Raw genomic sequence first — 16,498 nt, 5'->3', positions numbered from 1 at the left:
AAAAGTTGCATAAAGAGTTTCTCACAAAAATCTGAAAAGCTCCTAAAGAAGCGAGCTACATACAACTTGGAGCAAATTTGGATCCAAAGTTCAACTAAGACGAATTAAATGACTTCGCAGAAATATAACAACCATTGCTCAAAAAAGAAATGGTGAATTTTTTTTTCATTAATTGAAGCTTGATTTCAAATGGGCAATTATAAAAAAATAAAATAAAAACAAAACAGGGAATTCTTCAGGTTGATGGAGTAGTCGGAGCTTCAGCGTCGACCTGTCTAGGAAGGTCAACACCTTGAGGAAGAGATGGCTTGTTAGCAGGAGGAGCGGTGACTTTCACTTCAAGATCGAGAACCTCAGTTGGTAGCATCGTGTTCAAGGGAGTTGGATCCTCGACTTGGAGCTGAGGCTCAACCTCTTTCTCGCCTCTTTCAGCCTCTCTTTGGTCCTCACCTTCTTCCTCAAACTCGTCCAAGTAAACATAGGTCTCCTCTCAGCTTCGACCCTCACCCATTCAACTTCCTTTTGATAAGCTTGGGGAAGGAAAGGGAGGTCGATTGAAGGATGGGCTTCCCACAATTTTCTAACAAGGAAGACAGATGTTTCCCAAGCCTGAGCAGTAATGGCCTCATTCAATTCGTCAACTTGAAGCCTAAGCTACCTAGCCTCAACTTCGGTCTCCTGGCGACCGTGCACCTCTTGGCCAAGGTTGAGCGAAGGCTTTTTGGATTTGGCCTCCTAACTCGCGATAGCTTTCTAAGCTGAGGATAGCTCAGAGTTCAGTTTGTTGTTGGCACCCCACTGCTGCGCCAAAGTCTCTGTGACCTCTACTGCCTCAGCCTCCGATTTCCCCCTTGAGCCGCTCGAGCTTAGCAAGCCTGACTTCTTTCTCCTTCTCTGTAAGCTCAGCCCTAGCCATAGTATCTTCCTTCATGGTCTTCACAGCCTGCCATTTCTGATGGTTCGCCTCTAAAATGTCATTGCATTCCTTGTACAAAAGTCTGATCGCCATGGCAACCTGAAAAAAGGAGACAAGGAATCAACAAGAGGTAAGAATAACCTGCAAAAAAAATAAAAATAAATAAAAGGGATGTGAACTATCGGTACCTTTGCCGCATAACTGCAGGTTAAAGCCAACATCTGGGAGGGAGACGAGTCCCTGACGGCCACAAATGTTCGCAGGGTGACACAATCCCTGGCCACTGCGGCCCTAACACTAATATGGTTGGGAAGTTGGTTGGTCAACCCATCGACCGCGGCTTGGACTGCTTCATCTATTTCCTTATTATTTGGCTGGGACGAGCTAGGTTTGCTCGCCCCAAAAGCACTTGCCACACCAGCAGGAGCAGATTTCTTCTTGGCCAAGCCTTTGGCTGCTTCCTTTCAAAGGCTGCTAGCTTGCATGGTGACCTCTTGCCCAAGCCAATTTGCTACTCAGGTGCTTTATTTTTTCCTGAACCTTCAGTTGGTTTGGATGCCTTCTTCGCTGGCCCCTTTCGGGGATCCATAATGCTTTTCCTGCTAACTACCTTAGTGGCAGCCGCAGGCTTCTTTGCACTTGGACCTCCCCCAAGCTCGCCACCAGCGCGCTTCAAGTCGGCAGTTTCTGCAGGTTGCTTCATCCGTAAAGCAGTCGGAGCCTCGTAGCAGCCACGAGGCAACCGTTTTCTTCTTTTTTGGTTTTTCGGCCCACATTTTTGCAAGGAAAAAAAGCAAGAGAATTAGCAATCTATTTTGCGCGGGAAAGCAAGCAAGAGCAAACAACAACTTACCTTTTTCCAAAAGTGCTAAGAAATTGGCCTCATCCTGACAGAAGCCGTACGCTTTCAGGTGAGGAAGCGTAAGAAGCTCGTTGATGTTGTGCTGATTATCCGAAAGATAGCTAAAATGTTGCAGCCTCTACAAGCTCGCGGATGGAAAATAACTCTATTCGATGTTAACTGCAAAAATAAAATAGGACGATCAGCTAGAGTGTACAACTCGAGAATAATCCTCGTGCGCACATAGGAAGCCCGAGCCTTACTTGCTTTCGCAGCGAAGACACCGTTCTCCTGGGCTTTGTAGAAAAAGAACTGTGAATCCCAATGTGGAACTTTTTTCGGAACATTGATCAGTCCGTTAAAATGCACTCTTCTCATTTTAGAAAGGTTGTGCGTCTGGTCTTGCCCCTTTTTGAGCTTATACAAGTAGACGAGCTCTTCGACGGATGGCTCTCCCAATTCAACGATCATGTATGTGATGTACATCGCGATAATGATCATATGAGAGTTGGCCGTCAGTTGAAGAGGAACAATATCGAATCGCCTCAGTACGTTATTGATGAAGTAATGTGGGGGAATGGATACCCCACACCTAAGGAGAGTCTCAGAGGTAGCTACCCATCCAGGTGGGGGGTTCTTCCAAGAATATTCCCCTGGAACCATCAAGTTAAGTTACGGTGCATAGACCGCTCTTATAAGTTCAAGATCCCTAAGGGTAATCAAGGATTGTGGTTCTCTTCGTAGCCTATGGATTGGAGATGGCGAAGATTAAGCTAGTTGAATCGAAGCACGATCGAACATGCCCGTAGTGTCAGGGTCCGAGCTTCAAGCGACGAATTCTTTAGAGTCCTCGGGGGACACATCCCTAAGGGCTGTCGAGCCTACTGGTGAATCGAACATTCGATCTATTGTATGACTGCTAAACAACGACATGGTTGTAACTTGACTCTAGGTACCTGAAAAAAAATGAACATGTGTTGGAGCTCAAACAAATCGACGACCATCCTACACTCGCTTCTATTTCAGGCACCCGAGATAGCTCATATAATGCGGTAAAAATACACAACCAACCAGAGACCACTAGAGATGCACCCAAAAAACCCTACTAAAACCTTAAAACATCCAATATGGCCATTATAGTGATGCAAAAATCAGAATAATAAAAGAGAATAAGGGAGAGAAGCCTTACCAAAATGGGGAAAGTGCCGAGAACTCATGAGAAAGACCATTGGAATGATGCAAGAGCAATAGCGGAGAGCAGCAAGAGAGTTGGAATAACTTTTGGAGTGACTATTCTAAGGTTTTTCACCAACTTTTATAGTTGTTTGCATGGGAGACGAAATGGCAGGGTTTTAATCATACCCGTCGCCTTAAAGTCGATCCTCACCCTTCATTTATCGAGCAATCTCGGCCCTTGGACATGGCCACGTGTTGACCATCCATGAAGAGTGACAAATCGTCAGATTATAGTAATGATAACCGTCGTCGCATGTCTCCTTAACTTCACGCGTGAACAGCTGTTGTCACCCACATGTGACAAAACGTAACCGACAAGGGCTACCTCATTTAATGTGACACGACCACGTGGAAGTTACCTTTATAACCTGACTTTTCATATTTTGAATTTTAACAGGTACCATGGGGAGTAAAGATCAAAGTGTGAGGTACGTTGGCCAAGCGTAAGGTCGACCATAGGAGCCCGTTCGGACATGCACTTAGAGATTCACTGTTGAAGCCGAGCTTGGCATCAAATCGAGCAATAGTCTTCGAAGCCCGAAGCGAGCATCGAACACTAGGGGCCAAATATTATGTGTGGCTTTTTTGCCAAGATCAGGCCAACGCGAGGATATAGCTCGACCCAGAATGAGCTCGGCAACAATGATTGATCGACCTAGAATGAGCTCGATAACAATGATTGATCGACCCAGCATAAGCTCGTCGAGCCATAGCTCGACCTAACAAAAGCTAGTCATGGACAGTTCAAGCAATCATTCAATCAGCCTCGAGATTATTTCAGATCCCAAATATTACAGGAATGACTCAATCAACAGCGATCATTGCGCAATCACAGCACCAAATCACGAGGGTATCAAAATTATGATTCAGATAAATTGTAATCCCATAAATTTTTCTTTTTTCTTTGTACAAATCTTGTATTTAAAACCCCTTCGAACGATGAGGAAAGGGGATTTTTTCTGATAAGAATTGCATTATAAGTTGTCAGCCTGTCACCGAAAATACAAAAAACTCAGTGGACGTAGGCTGTTAACCTCGCCGAACCACTTCAAAAATCTCTTTGTTTTTAATTCATTTCGTTCATATTCATTGCTGATTTTCACTAATCACGCACACATCGGTTCTGATCCTGGCAATGTCTATCGAATCACGCTGGTTGGTGCAGAATTCTGTATCAACACTATGCATCATTAAATGGCTTGACACATGACGCAAATCAGTGTTTTGTGATTTGTCACACAACATAGTTGATTTGGTTACTGTTCTATAATTGATGTCCAATTCAAATAACTATCACATTATTTAAGAATAAATATTATAATAACTTTTTATTTATAATTTCTATTCAATTGCAAGTAATCAATCACAAAAAGTTAATGAGTGGTAATTTATTGGTTTCCCTCCTTGGGTGCTAACGGGGTAGCTACTGGAGCTCTTACCAAACCAATAGTTCCAAGGTCCAGGTGATTAGTTGAGGTATGCATAAGCTGGTCCGAACACCCCTGGTTATAAAAAAATAAATTTACCGGTTGATATGTGGACAACCATATTTGTTTTGATACAAGTCTTTGCAAAATTCAAAACATGGTAAGCTCCCATTGTATTGGCATGGAAGGTGAAATCTTATCTAAATATAAAATAGATAAAAATAATAATTCAATTCATATATATAAGGGAGGAGAAGAAATAAGATGGAAACATTTAGGGGAAATTATAATCCCTACTATAGCAAAAATACAATAAACCCTCTGTGATTTTGAAAATAGTTTGGAACCTTTATACTTGGTCGATATTATATATGCAGCTGATATGTTAAATTAAAGGGCCATTTTACAACACCTTTGTTTCTTAAAATATCATTGTCACCCCTTCCATTTAATAAATACTCCATGCTTCGTTTAATTTGTCACATTAATACAAAATTAACAAAATTACTAATTTACTTATCTAAAATCGGTAGATTTCGAGTCTATAGATAAAAGAAGAAAAAAGGCTCCTACAGTTTTTGTGTCGTTTTAAGGTGGTTTCGAGTTTGTAGAGAAAAGAAGAAAAAAGATTTTTGGGTGTGTCTGGGTTTGCTTGTGAAGGGAGTGCTTTGATTTAGGAGTTTTATTGCGGTTTTGCACTTCTAGTAAAGTGGATTTGTGTTTGTATTTGGATTTTTGGAGAGATTTGGAGTGATTTGAGTGAGTTTTGCTTTGTTTTTGGCGGGTGTGGAGTATGTTGGGTTGATTTTTGGTGTGTTTGGGTTTTTGACGAAGGTAGAAGACAAACCCAAGTTATGGGGTGTTTTGGTTCGGCTCATCTAGGTCTGCTTGACTAGGTTGAGTGAAGTGGCCTGGGTGAAATCTGGTTGCCGATAAGGGTTTGGTTACATAGGTCGCCCAGTCCTCCAGACCAAGTGGTGAAAGACCTGTGCGAGTGGTTCTAAACAAACATGTATTCAGTCGCTCAGACCAAGCCGAAGGTCACATAGAGGTTGGAGAGTTACTATTTTGAGAACTAGTCTATCGGTAGCTCTATGGGAGTAGGGCTTCTGAAACAGGGTTTGACTTTGAATTGAAAGCTAGTCGGTCGCCCGGGTCGAGTGGACTAAGTGTTTGATGCCGCATTTAGAGTTAAGTAACCTGAGTGGGGCGGAGATGGAAGTTGGGAACAAGTATGAGAATGCACCAACAATGGTGATGATGCCCAAAGGTGGGGGTGTTCCTGTTGGTATACCAAAGGGAGTGAAAATTGGCTGCCCTTGGACCGAGTGGCACCACCTTGAGTGAGGGTGAGTCGGACAGGCAAGGCAGGGGTGGGGAAGACCCTGATGAAGTTGATGATTCTGAGAGTTCGCCCTCCACCAGCAATGGCTCAGAGGACGAGTCGAGTCGAGTCGGCTTGGTAGCGGGATATTGAGCTGGGATTATCCGCTTTTGTTGAAGGAGAGTGATGTATGGCGGATCAAGACGATGTATCACATCCCAGAGTCTATCAAAATTAGGTGCCAAGGTCATACGAGCGGGTCGATTGGGAGATAAAAAGTTGGGTAAGTGCCTATGAGAAATGGTTCCACGACGGGCTTAGGCTTCCCATCCCTCGTCTAGTCTGGGAGGTCTTGAACCATTTCATGATTGTGTTGACCAAGATTATGCTGAATAGGTGGAGGTTGTTGATGGCTCTAGAGGACCGCTGTGTGCAGAATCAGGTGATGTTTGGGCTATACAAGTTGTTATATTCATATTTCCTAAAAGAAAACGACAAGGATAAAGGCTGATACCTGATCAACCTTAGGCAGCCGATACCTGATCAAGCTTAGGCATGATCAGGCTCACCTCATGACTGACCTGCGGTCAAGTGATAAAAATTAGAAGGAACGATTCTTCTTCATGAAGGGTAAAATGGTCTTCAGAGAGAGAGGCTAGAGCGAGATTTTGTACACCTGACGAGTTTTGATTACTAAAATCTTATTGTGTTTCCTCTTTGGAAATCTTGAATTCAACCGTGCCGGGCACAATGGGGACAACTTGGACGTGCAGACCCAAAAGATTCTTGCTATTCCAAAAGCATAGAGGGATTGGCAGGTCATGTTGGACGAGGTGAACCTGAGGACAAGTCACCTTTGGGCCGGAGTTAGTGCGATCCAGTGAGGTATCCCTTCCTTTCGCTGAAGCAAACTTGGAGTGTGCTGGTCATCCACTACTACAATCATATTTTGTCTGGTAAGTCGAGGCTGAACCCACTAACTGTTGAGGAATTTACAAAGAAGCTTATGAAGGATATGACCATCCCAAGCGCGAGTGAGTCTATCGCGAGACGTTGCGAGAAGCAAAAGAGGGACTTTTCGGCCAAAGAGGAGAGAAAAGTGGAGGATGTGGTTATGACTCCACCTGGTCAGACACTTGCGCTCGAGGCTGGGTTATCCAAGGCCATGGTCTTGGATGAGGAGACTGAGAGGATTACTTTCAACATCTCGGATTCTGCATCGACCTATTCAGGCGCGACTTCTCTAAGCAAGTTGGCCGATTCGTTCCTGTTCCTGGCAGACAAATGCCATTTGAACTAGATGGGTGCTGTCGCGGCCGCTGACTGTGGGGTTTCCCACGCTTTCCAGGTATGAGCTAGATTTTTTCCTTACTATATTTATATTGATTGTATACTGATTGAGTCATTTTGTCATGCAGGCTTTTACCAGTAGCCTACACCTCAGGAAATCCATCATGTCGTGATAATCATATTTTAAACTATGATTTTGCATTGAATTTTGATAGGATTTAGGATACTTTTCATACAATTTGGGCCATAATTGCTACCTGATTCTATTAATTTATCTTTGCAGGCCTAAACGATGATTTTTAGCATAAATGACAGGTTTGAGCGTAAATTGTGTAACTTGAGCTTGGAAACTCGGAATGACCTGAATTTAGAAGGTTTGGAAAGCTAAGAAGAAGAGCTACAACGTTCATGTTTTGGATTTTTCCTAATTCTGACTGGACAAGGGTGAAAACTTGGCTTGAAGTCGTGAAAAGTACGCTAGGAACTGAAGAAAAACGTCTTTGGACAGGCTTCAGTATTTTTGCCATAACTTGAGCTGTAGACCTCGTATTGTGCTTATTATTGAATGAAAAGAAATATAATTGAAAGATCTACAATTCATGTGTTTAAAAATTTTCCAGATTCAGACTCTATCATGCTCAAATTTGGCCCGAAAGTCTTTGCCGCTGTGAAACCTGCATCAGATGTAAAAATAAAATGACGCGTTTTGGCTTGCTAGGGCTTGGTCCTTAAGTGAAAGAGGTATAAATTAGAGCAAAAAGGAAAGAAAAAGAGTCTTGGTTCGTCATTTGGGAGACAGCTCATGGAAGGAGAAGATTATTGAAGATTTGGGCTTCAAATTAGAGAAGATTTCTCCATCTTTTGCTTGTTTTTCAATGATGAATCTTGATTCAGTTGGTTTTTGTTATTTTATTTCGTTTTTGTGCATGAACTGAGTTGTTTAGCTAGGGTTTGATGTAACCTTGATACAATGATTCAAATTTATATGAATTGATTTACTTTGAGTTTTAATTTCATGATTGAGCGTTTATCTCTTTGCTTAATGACTTTTGGATGTTTGATCGCCATTCAATTGTGTGTTGTTCATAATGAGACTGAGAAGTGATTTGTGATTATGCCTCTTGGGATAAATACCGTAGATTAGCAAATGCTAGAGATAGGTTTAGTGATCTATGAAATCTAGATAGAATTCCATAAAGCTTAAAAGACTTTGAACTATTAATCTTCATTTTGTTGGGTGCGGAAGCTTGATAGGGATAAGTAGGGAAATGTAGCCTGAGAAGGTATGTTTTGCAACTTAGGGAATTCGATTTTCAATCAAGGAATTAGAACTTGGGTAATAGATTCTATTATTTGGGTTAGCGTATCTAGGTGAAATCAACACCCTAGCATTTTTTTAGCATTGTTTAATTAGTTAAGTTGTTGGGTTTTGCTTTAATTTCATTATCATTCATTTATATTTTGTTAATTTGTATTTAGTTGTTAATTTTCCATCAATCCAATTTATTGTTGCTTTAATTAGGACTTAAACTAGGGAAATCGATACTTAGTAACACTATCCTCGTGGGAACGATACTCTACTTATCACTTTATTACTTTGTGCGACTAGTATACTTGCTACATTTGCATGTTATAAGAAACACACAACATGTAGTAGGAGAAGAGGATACAGGATGTATCCAAATCTAATGCCAATCTGCGACATAGAGAAGCAGCAGCTTAGAAAGCCTAGCGGGGGAGCCAACATCGACTGAGGGAGGTCGAGGCCGAGTTGGAACGATTGAAGAGGGAGTTGGCCGAAAATAACATGGAGGTCGAGTCCCAGAGGGAGCAGTGCCTCAGTAGTGTCGATGATGCCACCATCAGAGCTAGGGGAGAGCTGATGTTAGAGTACAAGGCCAGGAGCACCTCTCACTGGAACCCGGATGAGGACATCCAACTCTTGCTGGAGACGGAGGAGGAGGAGGAGGAGGAGGCTGCTAGCTGCGTGGGTTATATGGAGGAGCTGGTCGATGATCAGATATTTGACCTTTCTAGCCAACCGGGGTGATCGGTTACAAAGGATGCTGGTGACTAGGCTACAGGGGCGACCGCTAGGGTCAGTAATAGGGTAACTGAGTCGGAGATGAGTGAGATGACTCGCGCCAACGATGTGGATCATGATGCCCCTTAGGTTTATTTTTCCTTTTCTCATGTATTTTTGGAGGCTGCGATGCCCTTTCATAGTGTATGTGCCTTTCTTGTACCCAATACTTAGCTGCCTAAGGCTCTTTTGTTGATCTTATTTATAGCCGTTGGGGGCTTTGTGTTTCTACTTGTGTTTCCCTTTTACTGCTTTCCTCGTGAATGGATGAGTTGATTGCTTGATTGCTTGTAGATGTTTGGGAGTTGAACCCACTACTTGTGCTATGATGTGGACGAGGCTAAGTGGCTGAGTCACCAATGTCGTGGTTGCGTGTCGATATGGTCGGCCAGATATGTAAGCCATTGAGTTGCTAGGTCAGTCTGGGCCGTCTGACGGTGTAAGTCAATGAATCAGTTTGAGCCGATTGAAGGTGTAAGTCGATAATCTGTTTGAGGCGATTAAATATGTAAGTTTTATGAGTTGGTCTGGCTCGATTGATGGTGTAAGTTCATGAACCGGTCTAGGCCAATTGAAGGTATGAGTTTATGAATCGGTTTAAGCCGATTGACGTATTAAGTCGATGAATTGGTCTGAGCTGATTGAAGGTGTGAGTCAATGAATCGATCTGAGTCGATTGAAGGTGTGAGCCGATGAATCGGTCTGAGCCAATTGAAGGTGTGAGTCGATGAATCAGTCTAAGCCGATTAAAGGTGTAAGTTGATGAATCAGTTTGAGCTGATTGAAGGTGTATGTTGCTCTATCGCTGAATAGTTCTTTTATTGAATTCAAGCCATGAGGCCAACTGACGGTGAAAGAGTCTCGCCCCTGGACGGAAAACAGGCCCATTCATCCTTTTTAAAACAAAACAAGAAAACGGAAATGACTAAAAATAGTAACGTTTGAGATGGATTACATTCCAACTGTTGCTGATGTCCTTGCCCTCAGGGGTTTGGAGTCTATAAATGCCTTTCCCTACTTTCTTGGCAATCTTGTAAAGCCCTCCCAAGTAGGGCCAAGCTTACCAGAGTTGACCTCTTTAGTGTTTTGAAAGACTTTGCAAAGGACCCAATCGCCTAGTTTGAAAGTTCTGACTCAGACATTACGGTTGTAGTGTCGAGCGGCTTGCTGCTAGTAGATTACGTTGCGGATGTTCGCCCACTTGCGTAGTTCATCAATTGTGTCCAAGTTATAACAAAGGTTTTGGCTTTTGGTTTCTTCGTCCAACCATTAGAGTCTGGTTGAGGGACCAATATTTCGACTGGGATGACTACTTCAGATCTATATGTAAGGGAGAAAGGAGTCTCGCCCTTGGACGAGAGGGCTATTGTTTGATAGGACTAGAGGACCTCGGGTAGTTTGTCTGCCCATATGCCCTTGGCTTTCTAGAGGCGCTTATTTAAAGTCAGCATGATTGTTTTATTTGATGACTTAGCCTGGCTGTTTGATTGGGGGTTGCAGGGGATTGAGAAGCTAAGCTTGATCCCCCACATGTCACAGAAGTCTCTGAAGCCTGAACTGATAAATTGGGATCTATTGTCGATGACTATTTCCTTCAGTATTCCAAATCTACAGATGACGTGTTTCTAGATGAAGGCTTTTACCTCTCGGTCTTTGACTTGGGCGAGTGCTTCGGCTTCGATCCACTTAGTAAAGTAGTCGGTGATCGCCAACATGAAGACCCGCTGCCCAAGTGTGGTCAACAGTTTTTCAACTATATCCATTCCCTACTTCATGAATGGCTAAGGTGCGAGAGTGGAGTTGAGTCGCTTAGGTGGGAGGTGTGAGACGTGATTGAACCTCTGACAACTGTCACATTTCTTCACATAGGCCATTGAGTCAGTGCATATGGTTGGCTAATAATAGCCAACGGTGATCATCCGGTGGGCAAGGCTACGTCCTCTTGCATGGTTTCCACATTTGCCTTCATGGAGTTTGGCGAGAACCCGCTTGGCTTCTTTTGGGCTTATGCCCTTAAGGTAAGGGCCAAAGAACGACTTCCTAAGGAGCTGACCCTCGTATATGGTGAATCTTGTAGCTTTCGCTCTTAGGCGGCGTGCTTCACTCTTGTCGGTTGAGAGCTCATTATGTTCCAAGTATTTGAGTATTGGGGTCATCCAGGAGTCGGCCAGTTTGACGTCCATTACTTCTTTGGGTAACTTATTTATTGGATGTTCCTTCCAGTCAGTTGGCCATTGGAGGAACAATAGTGGGATGGACGATTGGGAGGAGCCTTGAAAGACTGAGTCGAGGTTGGTAAGGGTATCAACATAGGTATTCTCCATTCTTGGGACTTGGGTGATGGAGAATTCTTCGAAGGCGGTCTGCATTTCTTTGACCAAGTTCAAGTAGGTTGTCATCTTTGAGTCTCGGGCTTGGTAAGTGCCTTGCAGCTGGTTGACTACGAGTTGAGAGTCGGATTTTACCTCTAGCTTCCTTACTCCGATCTCTTTGGCCAGAAAGAGTCTAACGATGAGAGCTTCGTATTCGGCTTCGTATTTGGCTTCGTTGTTTGTGCACTTGAACCCACATCATATGGCCTGTTGGATGATATCCCCTTTCGGTGTAATAAGTACAAAGTTGAGCCTGCTTCCATTCACGTTGCTTGAGCCATCTATTGAGAGAGTCCACTTCGAAGGCAATCCGCTATTCATGCACAATAACTCCTTTTCCACTTGGATGGTGGTGTTCAACGTGAAATTAGCAATAAAGTCTACCAGTGCTTGGGATTTGACAGCGGTGCATGGTTGGAAAGATATATCGAACTCACTAAGCTCTATTGTCCATTGTGTGAGTCAACCTAATAGCTCTGGCTTATGGAGTATCTTCTTGAGTGGGAAGGAGGTGAGGACGATTATGGAGTGGCCTTGAAAGTATGGTCTGAGCTTCTTAGATGCATATACGAGCGCGAGTGCTAGTTTCTCCAACTGCTTGTATCGTGTCTCAACATCGATGAGTGATTTGCTTTAACAGTAAACTGAGAGTTGCTTCACATTGTCTTCCCAGACTAGTACTGTTGAGATGGCTATCTCTGAGACCGTTAGGTAGGTGTAACGCTTTTTCCAAACCACGGACTTGGAAATGAGTGGGGGAGAGGTTAGGTACCTCTTTAACTGTTGTAGGGCCTCTTCGTAGGTGGGGGTCCACTCAAATTTCCTAGATTTCTTGAGTGTGGCGAAGAAATAATGGCACTTGTCGACGGATCTGGAGATGAAGTGACTCAAGGTAGCTACTCGTTCTGCGAGGCGTTGGACGTCTTTGATGCAAGTTGGTGATGGTATGTTGAGGATCGCCTGGATTTGGTCAAGGTTGGCTTCTATCCCACGCTGAGTTACCATGTATCCCAAGAATTTTTCTGACGAGGCTCTGAACGAACATTTGGCTGGATTCAGCTTCACGTTGTATTTCCTTAGGACAACGAACGCATGGTTGAGGTGGTCTAGGTGCTGTTCGGCCATAAGAGACTTGACGAGCATGTTGTTGATGTATACTTCTATGGTGTCTCTGAGGTGTTTAGCAAACATTCTATTGACTAGTCGCTGGTAGATAGCCCCGACGTTCTTAAGACCAAATGACATTACTTTGTAGTAGTAGGTCCCCCTTTTTGTGATGAAGGCTGTTTCCTCTTGGTCGTCTAAGTGTATCAAAATCTGGTTGTACCCGGAGAAGGCATCCATAAAGCTTAGAAGTTTGAGACCTGCTATCGCATCAACCATCATGTCAATATGTGGGAGCGGGAAGTAATCCTTAGGGCATGCTTTGTTCAAATTCGTGAAGTCTATGCAGACCTTCCACTTTCCGTTCTTTTTCTTCATGACCACAACGTTTGCTAGCCAGTCAGGGTAGTAGACTTCTCTGATTAGCCCGTTATTTAGTAGTTTGTCAATCTCCTCATTGACGATCTAGTTGCGTTCTGGTGCGAACTTCATTCGCCTCTGCTTCACTGGAGGGTGATTTGGATCTACTTGGAAGTGGTAGACAATTCCCTTGGGGCTAACTCCTGTCATGTCTACGTGGGACCAGGCAAAACAGTCCTGGTTTTGTTTGAGAAATTCTATGAGTCGCTCTCTTATCTCGAGCCCAAGGCAAGAGCCTATATGGGTTTTCTGGTCAGGGTGATCCGAGTGTATCTGTACTTTATCCAACTTTTCCATGGATGGTTGATCTGGCTCGGTCGGAAGGGTTGGATGAGACTGTAGTTGCTATGAGGCATGACCTTTGCTTTTGAAGGCGTTTTTGTAGCAGTCTCTAAAGGCCTTAGGATTGCCCTTGATTTCTCTTACTCCCCATTTTGTTGAAAACCTTATAGTTTGGTGTAAGGTGGATGGAACAGCTCGCATGTCGTAGATCCAGGGTCGACCCAAGATGATGTCATACGGTGAGGGGCAATCAAGCACTAGGAAAATGGTTTCCTTGTTGACTCCGCTGGTGTAGACAGGCAAGGCGATTTCTCCGATGGTGTACTTCTGCTTGAAACTAAACCCAACCAGTATGGTTGGTTGTCTATTGATGTTCGTTTCATCCAGTCTTGTGGCCTTCACTGCTTCAAGGAAGATGATTTTTGCTGAGGATCCCCCGTCTACGAATACTCTCTTGACTAGGATGTTGGCGATTTGGAAGGAGATGACCAGAGCATCGTGATGAGAGGCGGCAAGGGTGACTGGCTTATTATCTTCAAACTGAATTACCTGGTTAGTGTGCGCCCAACAGGACGTATGAATGGATTAGACTTCAAGGTGATGGTTGGCTTGGGCGTAGCGCTTGCCTGAAAAATAGCTCACCCCACTGATCTCCGACCCTCCAAAGATAATGGAGCAAAACCCCTTTGGTGAAGATTCCCGTGGAAGGGGAAATGTTTCCTTCGAGCTTCTCTAGCTGACTGTATTCTTCCCTTTATCTGTCAATGGGTCTCGGAGATGTCCCATTTTCTGTAGTGCTGCAACTTCCAATCTTAGGGCGATGTAATCCGCGGTGTTATGACCATGGTCACCGTAGAATTTGCACCACTTGGTCATGTCCCTCTTCGCTTTGGGATTGAGCTTGGCTGACCACTTCACAGTAGGTCCCATTCCTTTCATGATTGCCATGACCTAGGCTAGTTTGACGTTGAGGTTATACTCTGGAACTTTGAATTGATTTGATCCGGATGGTCTGTTGTCGGCTCTAGTTGGCTGGTGGTCATATGGCTTTTTTACTCTGCTCAAATTGTAGGGAAGGGGTTGATAGCGGGGTTCAAAAGATCTGGACTCTGACCTTCTATCATTTTGCCTTTGGTGACGGTCATCATATCTGGCATGCCTCATCCGGTTCATCTCATCTTCCTCCTACCTGATTTGAATCACAACTCTGGCTAGGGCATCTTCAATTGTGGTGCAACCGAGTTTCATTAGGTCTTTGTATAGTTCTCCATCTGGGAGGAGACCCTTTTTGAAAGCATCTACTGCCATCTATGGGTTGCAAGATGGGATGAAGATTTTCTCTTTGTTGAATCTGCTGATGACTCTCTCAATGGCTCCCCCCTCTTTTACTAGACTCTGTATAGGTCGGCCGATATCATCTCGAGTTTCTTGCTGCTGACGAATTGTTCAACAAAGGTGTTTGTGAGTTGGGTGAATGAGCTGATTGAATTGTTTGGAAGGTTAGTGTATCACTGAAGAGCTGGTTCGGAGAGGCTTGATCTGAAGCTCTTACACATGCAGGCTTCCCTCAGTGTTTGGGGTATCGAGGCGGCAAACATTTGCTGCTTGTATGAGGCTATATGGTCATCTGGGTCGGTTGTGCCATCATAAGGCTTCATGTTGGGGATGGTGAATTTGTGAGGCATCTCGACTAGCGCGATTGTATCCATAAAGGGTGAATCGGCATAGCAGTGAGGTTGGCTCTTTTTTGTTGGGATTGGTACTCCTGGTATACGCCTCATCATTGCCTCTATGTCAGCTGGTCTTTTAGCCAATATCTGTTTCATAGGCGAGGCGGAGACCATTAGGTCATCCTGGTTGACTCGGTTGGTCATATGATTCGCACTCGGTGCATTTCGTTAGGTCAAGTCACGTGGTGTAGCCTAACAAACCATTCCATCGTGTGCCGCTTGGTAGCCTAGATCTTCATTCACTCCCTCTGGGTAGGTGGCTCCCATTGTGATTGATTTGGTGTTTCATCCCGTATGGATGGTAAGAGGGGTTATTTGGGAGTCGCTCCGTCCATAGGGATGGAGGGACTCAAGCGGGATGGTTTGAAGGTGAGAGAGCCCGCTTGACCTGCGAGGATGAGTTGAGTCGAGTCGAGTGGGGTTGGGGTAGGAATGGTTGATTGAAGATGAGACCGGATGGCAAGGATGGGTGGTTCTTGTTGTGGTGGGCTTTCTGTTACTTGGATGTCTTGATCTCGTGCTTGCAGCGGGTCGACCGAGAGTGGCTCTATAGGCAGTTCCCGCTCAATATGATTCAAGTTTGAATCGTCCACTAGTGATGGATAAAGTTGTCGCGACCTCGTATCCGATATCTTTGGTTTGTACTCTAGAGTTTGGAGAGGTTGCACGAATGGAACTAATACGTGGAATCGATTGGGTTGTACCTGACAAGGTTGAAGCTCAAGGTCATAAAATTGCCTTATCTTCTCTTTCAGAGATTTGTTTTCGGCCCTGATAGAGGCGTTTTCGGTCCGGATGGCAGTGTTCTCAACTTCCAATGTTGTCACCTTGTCTGAGTGCTGTTGCATAAGGGCAGTCAGAGCTTTTAGTCTGGCCTTGAGGCTAGGATTAGTGTTATCAGAATTTCCAACCATAGAGAGTTTCTTTATGAAGCAGGGTTCGAGAGATGAATGATTGCTAGACCCTATGGTGGGCGCCAAACTGTAGATGTAAAAATCTACCTTTACGAAAATAGGGACTGATCCTATGAGCTTGAGGCCACTAGTAATCTGATGTACCTACACACGCAAGAAAACAAGCGTGAAGCAGACGGTAAACATCGGGATGGTGTTTGTCGTAGGCACTGTGACGCTCAAGTCAGCAAGGCTGAGTGAGGCTAATTTAGTGAGGGTTAGGGAGAGAGAAGGTTACCAGAAGTCTAGTTAGAGATTATAACACTGCTGTAATGTGAAGTTCTCAAGAGTGGGAACTACGGGGTCTAAATGTGTAATGTTTGTCCCCTGTGAGAGGGTTGGCCTCTGTTTAAATAGCGATTGTAGGATCTTTGAATCCTGGTAGGACTGAGAGTCCTTGGGAGTTGAGGTTTTATGAAAAAGGAAACTTTGGCTCCATTACCTCAGTAGGAAAGGGAGTCCCAGCGGGTCTATGACACAGATCTTTAACGAATTAAGGTAGTGATGGACCTCTTCGATA

The 16,498-nt window shown here is 44.1% G+C and overlaps 1 protein-coding gene across 1 annotated transcript; it reads right to left on the bottom strand.

Moving 5' to 3' along the window:
- Positions 1-13,358: 13,358 nt before the first annotated feature.
- On the bottom strand, positions 13,359-14,243 carry LOC116124855. Its single transcript, XM_031410614.1, has 2 exons — positions 14,037-14,243; positions 13,359-13,844 (listed from the first exon to the last, which is right to left on the bottom strand). Exons 1-2 carry the CDS (start codon positions 14,241-14,243, stop codon positions 13,359-13,361), a joined length of 693 nt encoding a protein of 230 aa, XP_031266474.1.
- Between the last annotated feature and the right edge of the window lie 2,255 nt (positions 14,244-16,498).

Source organism: Pistacia vera, unplaced genomic scaffold (assembly GCF_008641045.1).
Source record: "Pistacia vera cultivar Batoury unplaced genomic scaffold, PisVer_v2 Contig157, whole genome shotgun sequence".
NCBI lineage: Eukaryota > Viridiplantae > Streptophyta > Magnoliopsida > Sapindales > Anacardiaceae > Pistacia > Pistacia vera.
Note: the sequence above shows the minus strand (reverse complement) of the source record. Positions and strands in the feature narration are given on the sequence as shown.

What these genes read in the sequence shown, in the direction of transcription:
- LOC116124855 (XM_031410614.1), bottom strand. Translation starts at nt 14,243, where the DNA reads ATGGCAATCATGAAAGGAATGGGACCTACTGTGAAGTGGTCAGCCAAG. An exon ending in CAGATAAAGGGAAGAATACA is followed by an intron (nt 13,845 to 14,036) that starts GTCAGCTAGAGA and finishes CACACTAACCAG; the next exon opens with GTAATTCAGTTTGAAGATAA.